Source organism: Arvicanthis niloticus, chromosome 4 (assembly GCF_011762505.2).
Source record: "Arvicanthis niloticus isolate mArvNil1 chromosome 4, mArvNil1.pat.X, whole genome shotgun sequence".
Classification (NCBI taxonomy): domain Eukaryota; kingdom Metazoa; phylum Chordata; class Mammalia; order Rodentia; family Muridae; genus Arvicanthis; species Arvicanthis niloticus.
The window spans coordinates 115,581,696-115,600,095 of record NC_047661.1 but is presented as its reverse complement, the minus strand read 5'-3'; the positions used below and the strand labels follow the sequence as shown (position 1 = coordinate 115,600,095).

Sequence of the window (18,400 nt, the reverse complement as noted above, 5' to 3'; positions counted from 1 at the left end):
AAAGTTTCTACTCACAGGAGCAAAGATGCTTATAGTATGAATGTGGTCTCTGTCACTTTAAGCTATTTAAGTGAGTACAATATTGACCTAAAGATGTATTGTGCAGATGTCCCACAAAAAGAGTTCTATTCCTTTACTGTCTTGATACTTAGACATCTTGAAACTGAACATAAGGACACTTTTCCCGATTCAAAAAAAAAAAACAAATTCAATCTCAAGACACAGAACCTGAATATATTCTCAAATATGAGCCTTAAAATCTTTCACTTCCCGTCCCAACTGTAATGCAAATTGACAATTACAAGAAAAATAAATTCTAATGAATTAAATTCCTAGGTAAAAATCCCTTCATTTAATATTATAACAGAAATTATACCCTTTTGATGTTGTTACTACTACAACTTGAAAATCCTCAGAGTATATTTCTCTTGGAAAACTTCATGAAGAGAAAATAAATACACAGCTAGTTTTATTTAGGGAAAAAATGGTTTCTAGAATTGTCAAGTGTTTCAGTTCTCCAGGACACTAGCTTGCAAGTTTCAAAACAAATCATGCTAGATTTGCTGTCCTGTTCACAAAATGATGTGAAGAGTAACCACTTCCTAAGATAACCATTTCATAAGGTATTTTCACGAAGTCAGAGTTCTGAGTACATGCAGGTGTCTGTGGCCCTGGGAAATGAACAGGAGCTTCTATGTAGAGTTAAAGAGTAGCAAGCAACATCCCAAGGACAAGTGCACACATCAGAGTCTGCTCATACCCAAAGGGTTATGGTGGACATGATACTTGTGTTCTTGCAAAATGCTTGCTATCACTCACAGAATGTCCTTTAAAGATATAATTATCACTAGATTTGCATATTTTAATATTACAAACATGATTCTCCATTTCTTTACATCGCATCACTGTATGTAAAGACATCAAGCTTGCAGTATCTTAAATGTGGTGTCTTAGCACCTTCTTATAAAGCATAATCCTCTCGGAAGTCCTGTAGATTAATGGAAGAGAATGCTGAAATGTATGGTATCTTGAAACAGATGTGCCATCAAAGGTAATCATGCTATTTAGATTTGACCTGTATTAAGTCAATACCATTAAACTAAGATAATCTGAATAAAAATTTACAACTAGCCTACACTTAATTTATAATTTAAGTATAACCTAGCCTTTTCAATGTATATTTTTACTAGACATTGAAATAGTTTCCATTTTCTCTAAAATAATATTTGGTATAAGTTCTTTGCAAACATAAATCTATATAAGAATGTTTACAAAAATATCTTAACATTCACCATATCTTAAAGTGTTTTTCCCACATCAAAACAGGTAAACGTGGATGTGAATGGGTGAAATGACTTTGTATGTCCTCTAGGTTGGCCCATAGGGCAGCAGTGGCAATAATGACCATCTGTTCACTCCTGGCAGCAAGCAAACTTCTAATGAAGACAGATGTGGGTCACCCTGGGCACACAGGCAGCAGAGCGCTAATGACCCACCTAGCGGTCACTGCCTACCTCTCCTGACTGATTGATCACCTAAAAGGTTCAGTCTGAAAAGCAAAGATGACTATTGCAGGTGCTCATTAGTCTTACCAAGACACCGCTCTCATTTCCCTTACATACATCATCTCTACTACATGTCTATAAAGTCTTAAATATACTACTACTGTATACTAGATCCATTCTTCTAAAATGACCTTGACATCTACTTAATTCCTCCTACATTTCTTGACTGACTCATGAGCTATCAACTCCATATTATGATACAGCAACATATATTTGTAAACCATAAGAGGTAATATTTTCCATCATAAAACTATTTGTGGATAGTTACATATAATTTGATTATCAACATAAATCTTTCCAAATGCTACTTTGAAAGTATTATTGAATATCTCTAGCTTCTTTAAAATGATTTCACTCTATTAAAAAATTTACACTTATTGAAAACAATTTATAAAATACATATATATTTGATGAAATAAAAAGATTATCATTTTACCTTGTAAAACAGATGAGAATTCAAGAATCTAGTTGCTTTTAAAATAAAGTTTTTATCATATTATACCTAAGCTGTTAAAAAATAACATTGAAATTGTTCTTTTAAAATGATGATCTAAGACATCAAATATAAACTACAGTAAAAACATTTACAACATTTTTAAATGTGCATTTCATGTATAAATAAATTTATGAGAAATAGCCTTCAATGAATAATAATTTTAATCAATCTTGAAGGTACAACAATAGTTTATAGACTACATTTTTACAAATTTTACTTTCTATACAGATATTTAAGGCAACTGCTGTTGCTTCCATCACTATGGTAATTTACTCTTAAATTGGATGAGTAAGCAACCAAGCTTGAACTTTACTGAAATTATCTCACAACCCATGACAGTCACAATTAATGTGAACACAGAATAAACACAGATAGATAGATAGATAGATAGATAGATAGATAGATAGATAGATAGATTGATAAATGATAGACAGAGACAGGGAGACAGAGGATTTTTAGTATTTTAAAGCTTAGGCCTTTCATCTAGGGCAGTCTCTCAGCTGATCTAACCCGACTAATCCTGGCATTACATCCCACCACATGGCTGCCAGCTCTACCTCTTTGCTCAGCTTTGGTCCATCTATTCATTCACCCCTGTGTCTGATGGTTCCATCTCCCAGTTCTGATTTTTTTTTTCTCCCAGAGTCCTTCTCTCAGCCTGGAAGACCCACCCTTTACTTCCAGCATCAGATTTTTATTACAACCAATCAGATACTATTCTAGATTGACTTAGGCAGGTGAGGAAGAAGAAATATTTACAAAATAGATACCCAGTTAATGGGCCATAGGAATGGCAATACCAGAATCCTGCCATCACTTGGCTCTCTGCCAGTACAGAATTAACAATTGAATATGTAGAGACATCTTCACACAATGTACCCCAACAATCAATATGATATATATGTATATGTGTGTTTGTGTACATATACCTGGGTATACATGGTATCCCAATAACTATAAATATCCAATAATTGTTTTTTAAGTTTTATTCATTTTTATGTTATGAGTGTTCTGCCAGCATATGAATATATCCATTACATGCATTCCTAATGCCCAAAGACCTGAAGAAACTGCAACATGGAAATACCTGTGACCCTCCATGTGGGGGTTCTGAAAAGCAAACCTAGATTGTCTGTAAGAGCATCAAGTGTTCTAAACCAGTGAGCCACTTCTCTAGTCCCACTCTTTAATTACTTTAATAGCTAGGATTAGTAAATCTACTTTACCAAAAAAAAAAAAAAGCTAAATGCAAATTTTAAAGGAAGAAAATAGGACTGCTTAAAGCTTATCAAACTCAAAATGTTTTTCTTGTAATAGCATCAAAATTAATTGTGAAGTGAATGGGTTTATTTACATGTTTATTTATTTACATATTTATTTACATGTCTACATGGCTGATGTAGACATCCAAATAATATTAGAACATCACCATGAGAAAAAAAAGCAGGCATAGATTTCTTTCAAACAGCAATAATTAATATCACTATAATATCTTTATTTTGATCTTTGGAGAATTTCATACTTGAATATGCTGTGTTTATATCATTTCTACCCATCCCTATCCCCTTTCCATCTCTACCATCACTCCATCTCCAATTCATTACCTCTTCCGTAATTATTAGTTTCATATTTCTATAAACACACACACACACAAAGCCTACTTACTCTAGTTAGTGTTGCCTAAAAGATCATGTGTTTATGAATGAACACTTAGGAGTGGAAAACCTATTAGAAGGCTTATCCATAGATAAAGTCAATCCTCTCTTCCTCAACAACTAACTGAAGGAGCTCTTTTCTTTTTTTAATTGGTTATTTTATTTATTTACATTTCAAATATTATCCCCCTTTCTGGTTTCGTGTATTCCATACCCCCTACCTTCCTGCTTCTATGAGTGAGTTACCTCATTCATGAACCCACTCCTGCCTCAATGCCCTAGAATTTCCCTATGCTGGAGCATTGAGCCTTCACAGGACCAAGGGCTTCTCCTCCAACTGATTCCAGATAAGGCCATCCTCTGCTACATATTCAGCTGGAACCATGGGTCCCTCCATGTATACTTTTTTGTTGGTGATTTAGTCCCTGGGAGCTCTGGGGAGTCTGGTTCGTTAATATTGTTGTTTTCCTATGGGGTTGCAAACCCCTTCAGCTACTTCAGTCCTTCAAACTTCTCCATTTGGGTCCCCATGCTCAGTCCAATGGTTGACTGCGAGCATCCATATCTGTATTGGTCAGGCTCTGGCAGAGCCTCTCAGGGGACAGCCATACCAGGCTCTTGTCAGCAAGTGCTTCTTGGCATCAGCAACAGTGTCTGGGTTCGGTGTCTGCACATGGGATGGAGACCTAGGTGGGGCAGTCTCAGGATGGCCTTTCCTTCAGTCTCTGCTCCATTCTTTGTCCCTGCATTTCCTTTAGACAGGAACAATTCAGATTGGCTAAGATCAAAAACCCAGGTCACAGCAGATGCTGGCGAGGATGTGGAGAAAAAGGAACATTCCTCCATTGCTGGTGGGATTGGAAGCTGGTACAACCACTCTGGAAATTAGTCTGGTGGTTCCTCAGAAAATTGGACATGATACTACCTGAGGACCCAGCTATACCACTCCTGGGTATATACCCAAAAAATGCTCCAACATATAACAAGGACATATGCTCCACTATGTTCATAGTCCCTTATTTATAATAGCCAGAAGCTGAAAAGAATTCAGATGTCCTTCAACAAAGGAATGGATACAGAAAATGTGGTACATTTACACAATGGAATACTACTCAGCTATTAAAAACAATGACTACCAAAACTCTCAGGCAAATGGATGGAACTAGAAAATATCATCCTGAGTGAGGTAAGCCAATCACAAAAGAACACACATGGCATGCACTCACTGATAAGCGGATATTAGCCAAAAAGCTCAGAATACCCAAGATACAATCCACAGACCATATGAAGCTCAAGAAGGAAGACCAAAGTGTGAATGTTTCAGATCTACTTAGAAAGAACTAATACAGGAGGTGGAGGGTTGGAGGGACCTGGTAAAGAAAAGGAAGAGGAGGGAAAAGGGGGGCAGGATTGGGTATGGGAAGAGACTGGGGAAAAGAACAGAGGTCAGGAAATTGAAGAGGTGTGTAGCAGTGGGAGATGGGGAACTGGGTGTAGGAAGTCCTAGATGCCAGGAGAGCAAAGGCTCTCAGGGCCCAATGGGGATGATATTAGCTGAAATACCCAACAAGGGGATAGAGAACCTGTAGAGACCATATCCAGAGGTTAGGCAAGGCCCCTGGTTGAAGGATGGGGCCACCCACGCATCTGAAGTAGCTATTTACCTTGAGCAAAATTGATAAGGGAACTAAAATTAACAACTACTATATGCTTAGATGAATACAAGACAAATTGCCACCTCTTCCATGTAACTTTTAAACATTTATTTTAATGAACATGAGAAATAAGATGTTACACCAGGAAAGAGCCTAAGTTTTGGCCACCTAGTGAAATTTTACTCAGATTTTTAAAAAATATTTTAATTATTGAAAATTTCATACATGAACTGTACTGTTTTTACATCAGTCTCCCCTCCATCTTTTCCCTCCAACTCCTCCCATGTGCCCACACTTGTTCTCAATTTATGACCTCTTACTCTTTAATTATTTTATACGCACAAATACACACACACATTTATAAATACAACCTGCAAGTTCATTTAGTGCTGCTAATATGTACATGTGTTTAGGAATGACTGCTTGGGATTGATCACCTACCAAGGGGCTCATCCCTCTCTCTGAGTCATGAATTGCCTGTAGCTCTTCGTCTAAGGGGCTTTATGAGACTTCCCCTGTCTACACTGGCATGTCCATTGCTGATGTCATTTCTCGGACCTTGGTTAGGCAACCATATTCTTTAGATTTCATGGTACACTTTCTCTGTTATATATAGAAGATATAATCACTGAACAGATGGCAAGTTCATAAAACAAACACTACTAAACCTAAAATTACATATTAGAACCGAGACCATGGTCGTGAGTGACTTTAATATCTGACTCTCAAGATCAGATAAGTCATCCAGATAAAAACAAAATAGCCAAATGCTTGGGTTAAATTACACCATAACAAAACATTCCACCCAAATATTAAGAATATACTTTCTCCTCAACAGCCCATGTAACTTTCTCCTAAAGTAACCACTATAGAAGATGAAGTGAAAGGATTATAAGACCCAGAGGTTGGAGAAGATCAGGGCCAAACAGCATCCCCAAGACATGACAATACCCTCATGAATTCACAATAACCATGGTTGCCAGCCTTAAACCTATACAAGATCAAGCTAGTCAATAGTCTAAAATGGAGGGGAAAGAGGGCTTACAAGCCCCTATCTTGATTGAAGAGCTATTAATAACTGATTGTTTCTTAAGGAATAAGAATCAGTATCCTTTAAGAATGTGGTCCCCTGGTGGGTCAACTACACTCCAGTGAATGGCTTCAAAATTGGAGTATAGGGGCAACTTAAATCAGGGCTTTATTTTGTTTTGTTTTGTTTTTTAGAGAGAGGGTACAAGAAGTTTAGAAGGAATGAAGAGGTGGGGATCAATCTAGAAAGAGCTAGAAAGAAAAGTTGGAGGTAAGTGTGATAAAAAATATACTGTAGGAAATTCATAACAAATGAATAAAAATATTATATTAAAATATAGTATGTAAATCTTTGCCAACCACTTCCTTGGCACAATACAGCCTTTAGTATCACCATTCACTGTGTTCAAGAGTTTCCCATGTGCAACAAATAACAGGGATGTACAATAGGAAATTTATGAGATAATATTTTGCCACACATCTTATAATTACTGTAAAGGGAAGAGAATACAAGAACAAATCAAAACTGGAAATAAGAAAGAACTGTAAGTTAAAACAGTTTTCCTAAATGTGAACTAAAAGTTAAGACAGAAATACTTTTTTATGCTCCTATTTGATATAAAATGACCTGACAACCAACATGAAGAAATCATGCTTTTTACACAGTAGCTATCACTCAAGTCCTTACCGTGTGCTAGGCACTGTGGGAAATACTAAAGGCACCACACTGAACAGTGCATGATCCAAATTCAGGAATATGATCAAAGGAAAGACCTACAAATGTTAATATTCAAAAAAACAAAATCCATTCCATTGCTATTGACTACAGTTCGTCATGTTATTCTACCTATTTCACCAGGTATTTTTTTAAATCATTTTAGACCATAGTGACTTCAACAGCATAGTAAGTAATGTGATAATGCAGGCGATCTTATTTTAACCTTAAAATCATCGAATATAAACTTTTCTCCTTTAAGAAAATATAACATTATAAAAAGAGGATTTTTAATGCAATAGTAACTTTTCTAAACATCATCTTGAGGACTAGGTTTGAGGTGAAATGAGAATTAGCCTATCATGATGGTACATTGGATTCTGTCTTCAATTCAGTCAGAGAAATAATTTTGACCATAATTTATTTGTATTTCAATGACAAAATATTATGTATATGTATAAATAAGTTCTATTGATAAATAAAACTTTAACAGAAACCAAAAGCTTTATCCACCCTTTTTCTGAATATACTATTTTTTCTGAATATATAGAATAATATAAAATTACTTAATATATCCATTAGAATCTACTAGGTAACATGAATACATTTTATCTGTTTTTTATTATAATTGTTATTTTATTAAAACAAATGCATTATTGTTTGTGGTTATATATCTTTTTCTAACATTATTTTATGTCTTACCTTGTGTAAATGTTCCATGGTTGGTTAACATCTAAGCCAAGGGAATCTTGGGGAGGAAAAACTCTTATTGCAATAGTTGCTAGCCTTTTTAATGGCGAGTCAGCTATTCTTACTCTAGATGTAACTTTTTTAAGTTTCCACATTACAGTCTTTACCTCTTAAGTTAAAGCATACAGAAAAAATAAAAGTTTTATTTGCCTACAATTTTGAAATGGGAAATTTTTTTCAATATATATTTAAAAGTGGAATGTGCATCTAAATGAGTTTTATGTGAATATATACACAATTTGGGACCTAAATAAAAGGTGAGAATCTTGCTTTTACAATTAAGAACACATGGAGTGCTATGCTTAGTTTATTTTTAAAAAAAAGAAAGAAAGAAAGAACAAAATTCACAAATTAAGAAGCTCTTAAGACATCAAAAGAGCGTAAGTAAATTTGACACTGCAGGACTTTCAAAGATCCCTTGGTCGTAGCCGTACTAGAGAAAGGGGGATATGTAAGAAAGCACGGGTAAGGGACGAGACGGGTGTGGAAGGAACAACACTGGAGTTGTTCCGTATCACTATTCCTAACAATGCTAGTGTTGTTATTTCTATTATTATTCCTAAGGGAAAACTCAGGTCAATTTAAAGACATTTGAAGAGAAGAATTGTCTAATACTGGAGTTTTAAAAAGCAGAAACACTGAATTTCATATGTCAAAGTGTCCAAGCAGAGACAGTGACCACTGCGCTGTACAGTGAACACATACTGTACCTACTTCTACAATGTCCATTGAGTGATGCAGCCATCAAGCACAGTAGACATATACAGAACATAGATGAAATACCCCTTTCAACTTACCTTTTTTTCCTCTTGCAATATTATCTCTTCATATAGTCGTGGGACATATGTACAGTAATAATGTTCTTGATCTTTCTTGATGTTAATATTTTCATAATGTAGTTTCCTTTTCCTTTCAAAAATCCAGACAGAATTTGAGAGTTTTCAATTTTAAATACACAAATATTTTTATAAGCAACAATAATTTTTATAGCAACAGCTTCTGCTTTAGATTGATTTGATAAGATCAACAGGTTGGGTCAATATATTCAAATTCTTATGAAAATACATGTCATGTTGTTGGTTTTATTTTTTTAAGATGGAGTACTGGGACTGCCAACATGGTGCAGTGGGTCGATTGCACTTGATATCAAGCTGATAACCTGAGTTTATTCCCTAGAACTCACATCATAGAGGAAAAGGATCCCCACAAGTTTTCCTCTGACCTCAGCATGGATGTGCACACATATGCACACGCACACACATATACAGACGCACACACAAGGAAAGAAGTTAAAATTCAGAACTGTTATAAAATTGTTCTAATGATTACTCCAAAGGGAAAATGGGCCATGATACTTATAGCATAAACTGATATCATCAAAGATAATTTTTTTTAAAGTTTTTTGATATTCTACCTACATATGTCTTTAAAATCCAAAAATCCCCTGGTATTTTAATTTCTGCTTAAAATAAGAAAAATAGCCTTTTATGTTTATATCATAAAGCAGTAAGGCAAAGGGCATAACGATCACTAACAATCAAGAGTGAGTGCATTTTCATTGCTATTAGACAGTTTAAAGAAAAAGTAAAACAGTAGTGAACAGTCCCAAGTGCTAAAGCAGACAGACTGCCAGGAATCGCACCTATTAGCTTTATGATCTAGTATAAAAACCACCCAGCTTCTCTTAGCTATTCTTCATCTGTACTTGGATACATTAGTAATTAGTTTTCTAGAACACAATGAAAAGAGAAAAAAACAGATGTAGGGCATTTAGTGCCATTCATGTAAACCCACTATAACTTATAGCATTAATCATTACTAGAATTATATTTAGATATACCACACTTGCTGGTTTTCCTTTTTATTGAGCAGAACTGCAAAGACATCCAATATTCAACATTTTAAAAACTATACTACACAAAGATTAAAATAACATGGGCAACAGAAAACCAGAACTTTGGGTTATGTAACAGTTGCTGCTCGTTCCAGTGTTCTGTGCTATGCTTCAGTGTGCTTTCACCATTCTGGATCACTTTTACACTAATTCCCATTTGTACAGAATTTTACAAATAAGCTTGGTCTTCATAACTTCAAATAAGTTTGCAGCCATGAAATAAATGTACATTTATGATTCTAGAATTGTTATGTGATACTTACATCCACTTCTTTCCCAAACAGTATAAATATATCCCCCCATTCAGAATGTCCAACCCTTCCTTTGTTACATGTGAAATCTCTCAGAAGAATTCTAACTCACAAACACCCAAAGCAGGAGGAAATATAAACTAGAAAATGTCTACTGCAGGATGAGAAGACAACTCCAAATAAAATATTGTGCGATGCAGGCGACCTAGAGCAGAGAGCAAGAGCAGCTGCAGGGCTGAAGCAGCCTTAACACAATGCAGGACTGCGCCTGCAGCTCAGTGTGAAAAGGGGGAAAAGACGAGGTGAGCTGGGGATAAAACAAGGCTTTACAAATAGCACAGAGATGGGGAGATGCTGGAAGTGAGTCAACATTAGAAGAAATGAAATGGATGAGAACTGGCAAGCCAGTCCAGAATGGGCAGTGCTCACAGTCCTGCCTGCTCTTCTTGCTAGTTAAGCTGAAGCAAGTAGGAAGCACAGCAAACCAGCAAACTGGAAGAAGGGAGTTTATATATACTAGGTATAAGTTCTTCAAAATTAAAAATAGCAACCTCTTTTTTACTCTGTTACTAAGTTCAATGCTAGCACATGTGTCCAGTGGCCATGAGGACAGCCCTGGGGGGAAAAATGAACCACAAAACAAAATCAACGTTATTACTCGGGAAAGGGGCCGGTAGTGATGAAGGGGCATTGGCAGAGGTAAGACCGAGGTGAGAAGTTTTGGCTAAGAATGATCAGAATATACCATACACGTGTTCAAAATTGTCAAGTAACAAAATTAATAAATAGCTTTCAGAACAGATGAACATAAAATATTTACTCTTTTGAATGCTCAACAAGAAAAGAACATGCCAAAAGGAGGAAGATGAAGGTCTGACAAGTCTATAGTGCTTATCCTGTTAGGAAGAAAGGTAAGTACAGACTAACACAATTAAAAACTAATAGTAAGATACAAAGGTATACCTTTCAAGATTAGGGGAGTAAAGCAATAAGAACAATAACCTAGGTATAAGTTCTTCAAAATTAAAAATGCCAAGCTATTTCTTACTCTGTTACTAAGTTCAATGCTAGCACACAGAAAGGATTCAGAATTTATTCCGTGAATGAGCTACAGTCAGGAGTCTGAGCTTCCAACCCTGACTACTGCTGCCATCAGGTGCGTGTGTGCCTGGTACAGAAAGAATCACTGGACACTTCCCTAAAGGAAGAGAACTAATGCTGTGAGAAAGGAGCCAGCAGAGAAGCTAGTGTCCACTCAACCAGGAAGAGCAAACCATGCTTCAAGGCTGGTACAAGCATTTGCCACAGGACCAGAGTGGACAGAGAACTCACATTCTCTCTGAACTGACCTGAACGTTCTGCTCTAACTTCCATGGGATGAGGGGAGGCTCATACATACACAATTCATTAAAACAACAAAAGAGTCTAAGCTAACCCTATAGAGCATTAGCAGATGTACCCTGCAGCTCTCCCCTGGGTCAGAGTCAAGTAGCCTTGTTGTGCTGAGTCTAACCACAGCCCCTAATTTATGTTCCTAACTGGTCCATGTTCTTTGTCATGTGTGCTGTTGAACTAAATCACAAGATGTGAAACTTCCTACCACCCCCTGGAAGGGTTTAAAGGTCGGGTATTTTCTTTGTTCTAGTGGTTTCTCTGAAGACCCTTCTGGATACCCTGTACAAGCCCATCTATGGCAGCTATCTCTCCTTAACTCTGACAGTAAGCTACCCCTTCTAATGAACCTCTTTCAGGTTTTAAAAGAAAGCATCTCTTTGTCTTGAATGCCCTGTTAACAATGGATTTAACATAATGTACTATGATCTTCCAAATGCTTTCTCATCACAGGCCTGATCTCAGCCTCATACCCCTTACTCCTAACAAAGCTAATTCCAGGTGATAATTATGTGTTAGCTCTTTTTCCAAACCAATGATTACCATTCTTATAACTAAAAATGTTATGGATGTCTCACTAACTCTGAATGTCTTCGTACATAGTTATCTACTCAGAAGAATGGAGACATAAGCCAAGGTAAGATATAAATTCTGACCCACCACATTTAAGATATTCTAGAATCTTTCATCTATTTTTTAATTAACCATAGCATATCTTAGTGATTATGTACATGGGTTCTGTACTCAAACAGATCTCAGTAAAAGTCTAGTTCTGGCATTTAAAAGGTCACATGAGCCTTGTGGCTGGGGTAGACACCTAACTGTTTGCTCCTGTGAAGACACCATATGCTGAGACATCTTAGAGAAGCCACTACACTCAGAGCAGCAGACACCTAGCTGGTCTGCTAACATGGAGACACCATATCCTGAGACATCCTAGAGGAGCCACTGTACTCAGAACAGCTGGAGCTCAGGATCACAGGATCACAGAGACATCTGGACCCTGAGGAGTTTTGACACAAGCAAGATAACTAGAAAGACAGGCTCCAGTCAGAGACAGTGAGTGCAGGTAGTAATAGAGTTAACCAGATGGAGAAAGGCAAGCCCAAGAGCATAAGCAACAGAAACCAAAGTTATTTGGCATCATCAGAATCCAGTTCTCACACCATAGCAAGGCCTGGACACCACATCACATCGGAAAAGAGGAATTCAGAATTAAAATCACTTCTCATGATGATGATAGAGGACTTTAAGAAGGACATAAATAACTCCCTTAAAGAAGTACAGGAGAACACAAGTAAACAGGTAGAAGCCCTTAAAGAGGAAACACAAAAATCCCTTAAAGAATTGCAAGAAAACACAACCAAACTGGTGAAGGAATTAAACAAAACCATCCAGGATCTAAAAAGGGAAGTAGAAACAATAAAGAAATCTCAAAGGGAGACTACCCTGGAGATAAAAAACCTAGGAAAGAGATCAGAAGTTATAGACACAAGCATCAAACAGAATACAAGAGATAGAAGAGAGAATCTCATGTGCAGAAGATACCATAGAAAACATTGACACAACTGTCAAAGAAAATGCAAAAACCTTCTAATCCAAAACATCCAGAAAATCCAGGACACAATGAGAAGGCCAAACCTAAAGATAATAGGTATAGATGAGGGTGAAGACTCCCAAGTTAAAGGGCCAGTAAATATCTTCAACAAAATTATAGACGAAAACTTCTCTAACCTAAAGAGATGTCCATGAATATACAAGAAGCCTACAAAACTCCAAATAGACTAGACCAGAAAAGAAATACCTCCCATCATATAATAATCAAAACATCAAATGTACAAAACAAAGAAAAAATACTAAAAGTAGTAAGGGAAAATGTAAAGTAACATATAAAGACAGACCTATTAAAATGACACCAGACTTCTCACCAGAGACAATAAAGCCAGAAGATCCTGGACTGATATCATACAGACACTAAGATAACACAAATGCCATCCTAGACTACTATACCCAGCAAAACTCTCAATCACTATTGATGGAGAAATCAAGATATTCCATGACAAAACCAAATTTACACAATATCTCCCCACAAATCCAGCACTTCAAAGGATAATTGATGGAAAACTCCAACACAAGGAGGGAAACTACAACCTAGAAAAAGTAAGAAAGTAATCTTCCAATAACCCCAAAAGAAGATAGTTACACAAACATAATTCCACCTCTAATAACAAAAATAACAGGAACCAACAGTCATTTTTCCTTAATATCTCTTAATATCAATGGACTCAATTCTCCAATAAAAAGATGTAGACTATCAGACTGGATACATAAACAGAAAATGCACCTCAGTGAAAAAGACGAACACTACCTCACAGTAAAAGGATGAAAAACAATCTTCCAAGAAAATGGTCCCAAGAAACAAGCTGTAGTAGCCATTCTAATATCAAATAAAATTGACTTTCATCCAGAAGTAACCAAAAAAGATAACGAAGGACATTTCACACTAATCAAAAAAAAAAAAAAAAAAATCTACCAAGATGAACTCTCAATTCTGAACATCTATGCCCCAAATGCAAGGGCACCCACATACATAAAAGAAACTTTACTAAAGCTCAAAGCACACATTGCACCTCACACAATAAGAGTGGGGGATTTCAACACCCCACTCTCAGCAATAAACAGATCATGGAAACAGAAAATAAATGGAGACACAATGAAACTAAGAGAAGTTATGAACCAAGTGGACTTAACTGATATCTATAGAACATTTCATCCTAAAACAAAAAAATATATCTTTTTCTCGGCACCTCATGATACCTTCTCAAAAATAGACCATATAATTGGTCACAAAACAGGCCTCAAAAGATACAAAAAGATTGAAATAATCCCTTGCATTCTATCAGATCACCATGGACTAAGGCTGGTCTTTAATAATGACAAAAAACAATGGAAAGCCCACATACATGTTGAAACAGAACAATGCTCTACTCAATGATGACTTGGTCAACAAAGAAATAAAGAAATTAAAGACTTTTTAGAATTTAATGAAAATGAGGACACATCATACCAAAACTTGTGGGACTCCCTGAAAGCAGTACTAAGAGGAAAACTCATAGCTCTAAGTGCCCACAAAAAGAAAAAGGAAAGAGCATACATTAACAACTTGACAGCACACCTTAAAGCATTAGAACAAAAAGAAGCTAATATAACCAAGAGGAGTAGACGGCAGGAAATAATAAAACTCAGGGCTAAAATTAATTAAGTGGAAACAGAAAGAACTATACAAAATATCAACAAAACCAGGAGCTGGTTTTTTGAGAAAATCAACAAGATAGATAAACCCTTAGCCAGACTAACCAAAGGACACAGAGACAGTACTTAAATTAATAAAATCAGAACTAAAAAGGGAGACATAACAACAGAAACTGAGGAAATTCAAAAGATCATCAGATCCTATTACAAAGGCCCATACTCAACAAAATTGGATAATCTGGATGAAATGGACAATTTTCTAGACAGGTACCAAGTATCAAAATTAAATCAGGAACCAGATAAACCATCTAAACAGTCCCATAACCCCTAAAGAAATAGAAGCAGTCATTAAAAGTCTCCCCACCAAAAAATGTCCGAGACCAGACGGTTTTAGTGCAGAATTTTATCAGACCTTCAAGGAAGACCTAATACCAATTCTCTTCAAACTATTCCACAGAATAGAAACAGAAGGAACACTACCCAATTCATTCTATGAAACTACAATTATGCTCATACCTAAACCTCACAAAGACCCAACAAAAAAAAGAGAAACTCGGGTCAATCTCTCTTATGAATATTGATGTAAAAATACTCAATAAAATTCTTGCAAACCGAATCCAAGAACACATCAAAACAATCATCCATCATGGTCAAGTAGGCTTTATCCCAGGAATGCAGGGATGGTTCAATATTTGGAAATCCATCAATGTAATCCACTACATAAATAAACTCAAAGAAAAAAACCACATGATCATTCCACTAGGTGCTGAGAAGGCATTGGACAAAATTCAACATCCCTTCATGGTAAAAGTCTTGGAAAGATCAGGAATTCAAGGCCCATATCTAAACATAGTAAAAGTGATATACAGCAAGCCAGTAGCCAACATCACACTAAATGGAGAGAAACTTGAAGCAATCCCACTAAGATCAGGGACTAGGCAAGGCTGCCCACTCTCACCTTACCTATTCAATATAGTACTGGAAGTCCTAGCTAGAGCAATTAGACAACAAAAGGAAGTCAAAGGGATACAGATAGGAAAGGAAGAAGTCAAAATTTCACTATTTGCAGATGATATGATAGTATACTTAAGTGACCCTAAAACTTCCACCAGAGAACTCCTAAACCTGATAAACAACTTTAGCAACGTGGCTGGATATAAAATCAACTCAAACAAATCAGTAGCCTTTCTCTACTCAAAGGATAAACAGGCTGAAAAAGAAATTAGGGAAATGACATCCTTCACAATAGTCACAAATAATATAAAATGTCTTGGAGTGAATCTAACCAAGCAAGTGAAAGATCTGTATGACAAGAACTTCAAGTCTCTGAAGAAAGAAATTGAAGAAGATCTCAGAAGATGGAAAGATCTCCCATGCTCCTGGATTGGCAGGATTAATTTAGTAAAAAATAGCCATCTTGCCAAAAGCAATCCACAGATTCAATGCAATCCCCATCAAAATTCCAAATCAATTCTTCATAGAGAGAGAAAGAGCAATTTGCAAATTCATTTGGAATAACAAAAAACCCCGGGATAGAGAGATTTATCTCAACAATAAAAGAACTTCTGGGGGAATCACCATCCCGGACCTCAAGCTGTACTACAGAGCAATAGTGATAAAAACTGCATGGTATTGGTACAGAGATAGGTAGGAAGATCAATAGAATAGAACTGAAGAACCAGAAATGAACCCACACACCTATTGTCACTTGATCTTTGACAAAGGAGCTAAAACCATCCAGAGGAAAAAAGGGCAGCATTTTCAACAAATGGTATTGCTTCAACTGGTGGTCAGCATGTAGAAGAATGCAAATCAATCCATTCTTATCCCCTTGTACAAAGCTCAAATCCAAGTGGATAAAGGACCTTCAAATAAAACCAGATGCACTAAATCTAATAGAAGAGACGTTGGAGAAGACCCTCGAATACCTAGGCACAGGGGGAAAGTTCCTGAACAGAACACCAATGGCTTATGCTCTAAGATCAAGAATTGACAAATGGCACCTCATAAAATTGCAAAGCTTCTGTAAAGCAAAGGACACTGTCAATAAAACAAACCAGCAACCAACAGATTGGGGAAAGATCATTACCAATCCTATATCCAATAGAGGGCTAATATCCAATATATACAAAGAACTCAAGAAATTAGACACCAGACAACAAAATAACCCTATTAAAAAATGGGATACAGAATTAAACAAGGAATTCTTAACTGAGGAAACTAGAATGGCCAAGAAGCACCTTAAGAAATGCTCAACATCCTTAGTCCAGGGAAATGCAAATCAAAACAACACTGAGATACCACCTCACACCAGTCAGAATGGCTAAGATCAAAAACTCAGGTGATAGTAGATGCTGACGAGGATGTGAAGAAAGAGGAACACTCCTCCATTGTTGGTGGAATGGCAAGCTGGTGCAGCTACTCTGGAAATCAGTCTAGCAGTTCCTCAGAAAATTGGACATAGCATTACCTGAGGACCCAGCTATTACCACTCCTGGGCATATACCCAGAAGATGCTCCAACATATAACAAGAACATATGCTCCACTATGTTCAGAGCAGCCTTATTTATAATAGCCAGAAGCTGGAAAGAACCCAGATGTCCTTCAACAGAGGAATGGATACAGAAAATATGATACATTTACACAATGGAGTATTACTCAGCTATTAAAAATAATGAATTTGAGAAATTCTTAGGTAAATGGATGGAACTAGAAAATATCATCCTGAGTGAGGTAACCCAATCACAAAAGGACACACATGGTATTTACTCACTGATAAGTAGAAATTAGCCCAAAAGTTTGAAATAGCCAAGATTCAACTCACAGACCACATGAAGCTCATGAAGAAGGAAGACCAAGTGTGGATGTCTTGGTACTACTTAGAAGGAATAACAAAATACTCAAGGGAGCAAATATGGAGACAAAGTGTGCAACAGAAACTGAAGGAGGAGCTGTCTGGAAACTGTTCCACCTGGGTATCCATCCCATGTGCAGTCACCAAAGGTAGATGTTGATGTGGATGTCAGAAGTGCATGCTGACAAGATCCTGATATAGCTATCCCCTTAGAGGTCTGCCAGAGTCTGACATATTCAGAGGCAGAGCTCACAGCTAACCATTGATCTGATCAAGGGGTTCCTAGTGGAGGAGTTAGAAGATTGAAGGAGCTGAAATGGTTTGTGGCCCCATGAGGAGAGCAACAATACCAATCAACCAGAGCTCCTCAGGGTCTAAACCACCAGCCTGGGAGCACATAGAGAGGGACCCATGGCTCCAGCTGTATATGTAGGGGAGGATGGCCTTCTTGGGCATAAGTGGGAGAAGAGATCCTTGGTCCCATGAAGGCTGAACACCGAGTTGGGGGGGGTGGAATTTGAGGGTGGGCAGGTGGGAATGGGGGGGTAGGTGGAGGCATATCCTCATAGAAACAGGAGGAGGGGGAATGGTATAGGGGGTTTCTGGGTTGCAGGGGGGAAAGGGGTAATGGGATAAAATATAAATATAACATCCAATTTTTAAAAAGTCACATGATCTTAAACATGTTATCTTCTCTGATTCTTGAAATTTTCACTAATAAGATAGGTAAATAATAGTCATTACAAAAAGACTTGTGAAGACTAAATGAAGTAATATAGATACAGCAAGAAACAGAGTCTGACTCACAAGAAGCATTAAGTTTCTTATGGATTATTCCAAAATATAATACTTGTTGGAGTTTTTCATACTAACTTTCCTTTCTTAACAGGA

At 36.8% G+C, this 18,400-nt stretch overlaps 1 protein-coding gene across 1 annotated transcript in view; it reads right to left on the bottom strand.

Annotated features, from left to right (window-relative positions):
* Positions 1-18,400, bottom strand: part of Stpg2 (sperm tail PG-rich repeat containing 2) — a 406,599-nt gene that overhangs the window by 363,041 nt on the left and 25,158 nt on the right. The window contains exon 6 of the mRNA XM_076933306.1: positions 8,663-8,774. Coding sequence (XP_076789421.1) covers positions 8,663-8,774 — 112 coding nt within the window. The remainder of the gene's footprint in view (positions 1-8,662; positions 8,775-18,400) is intronic.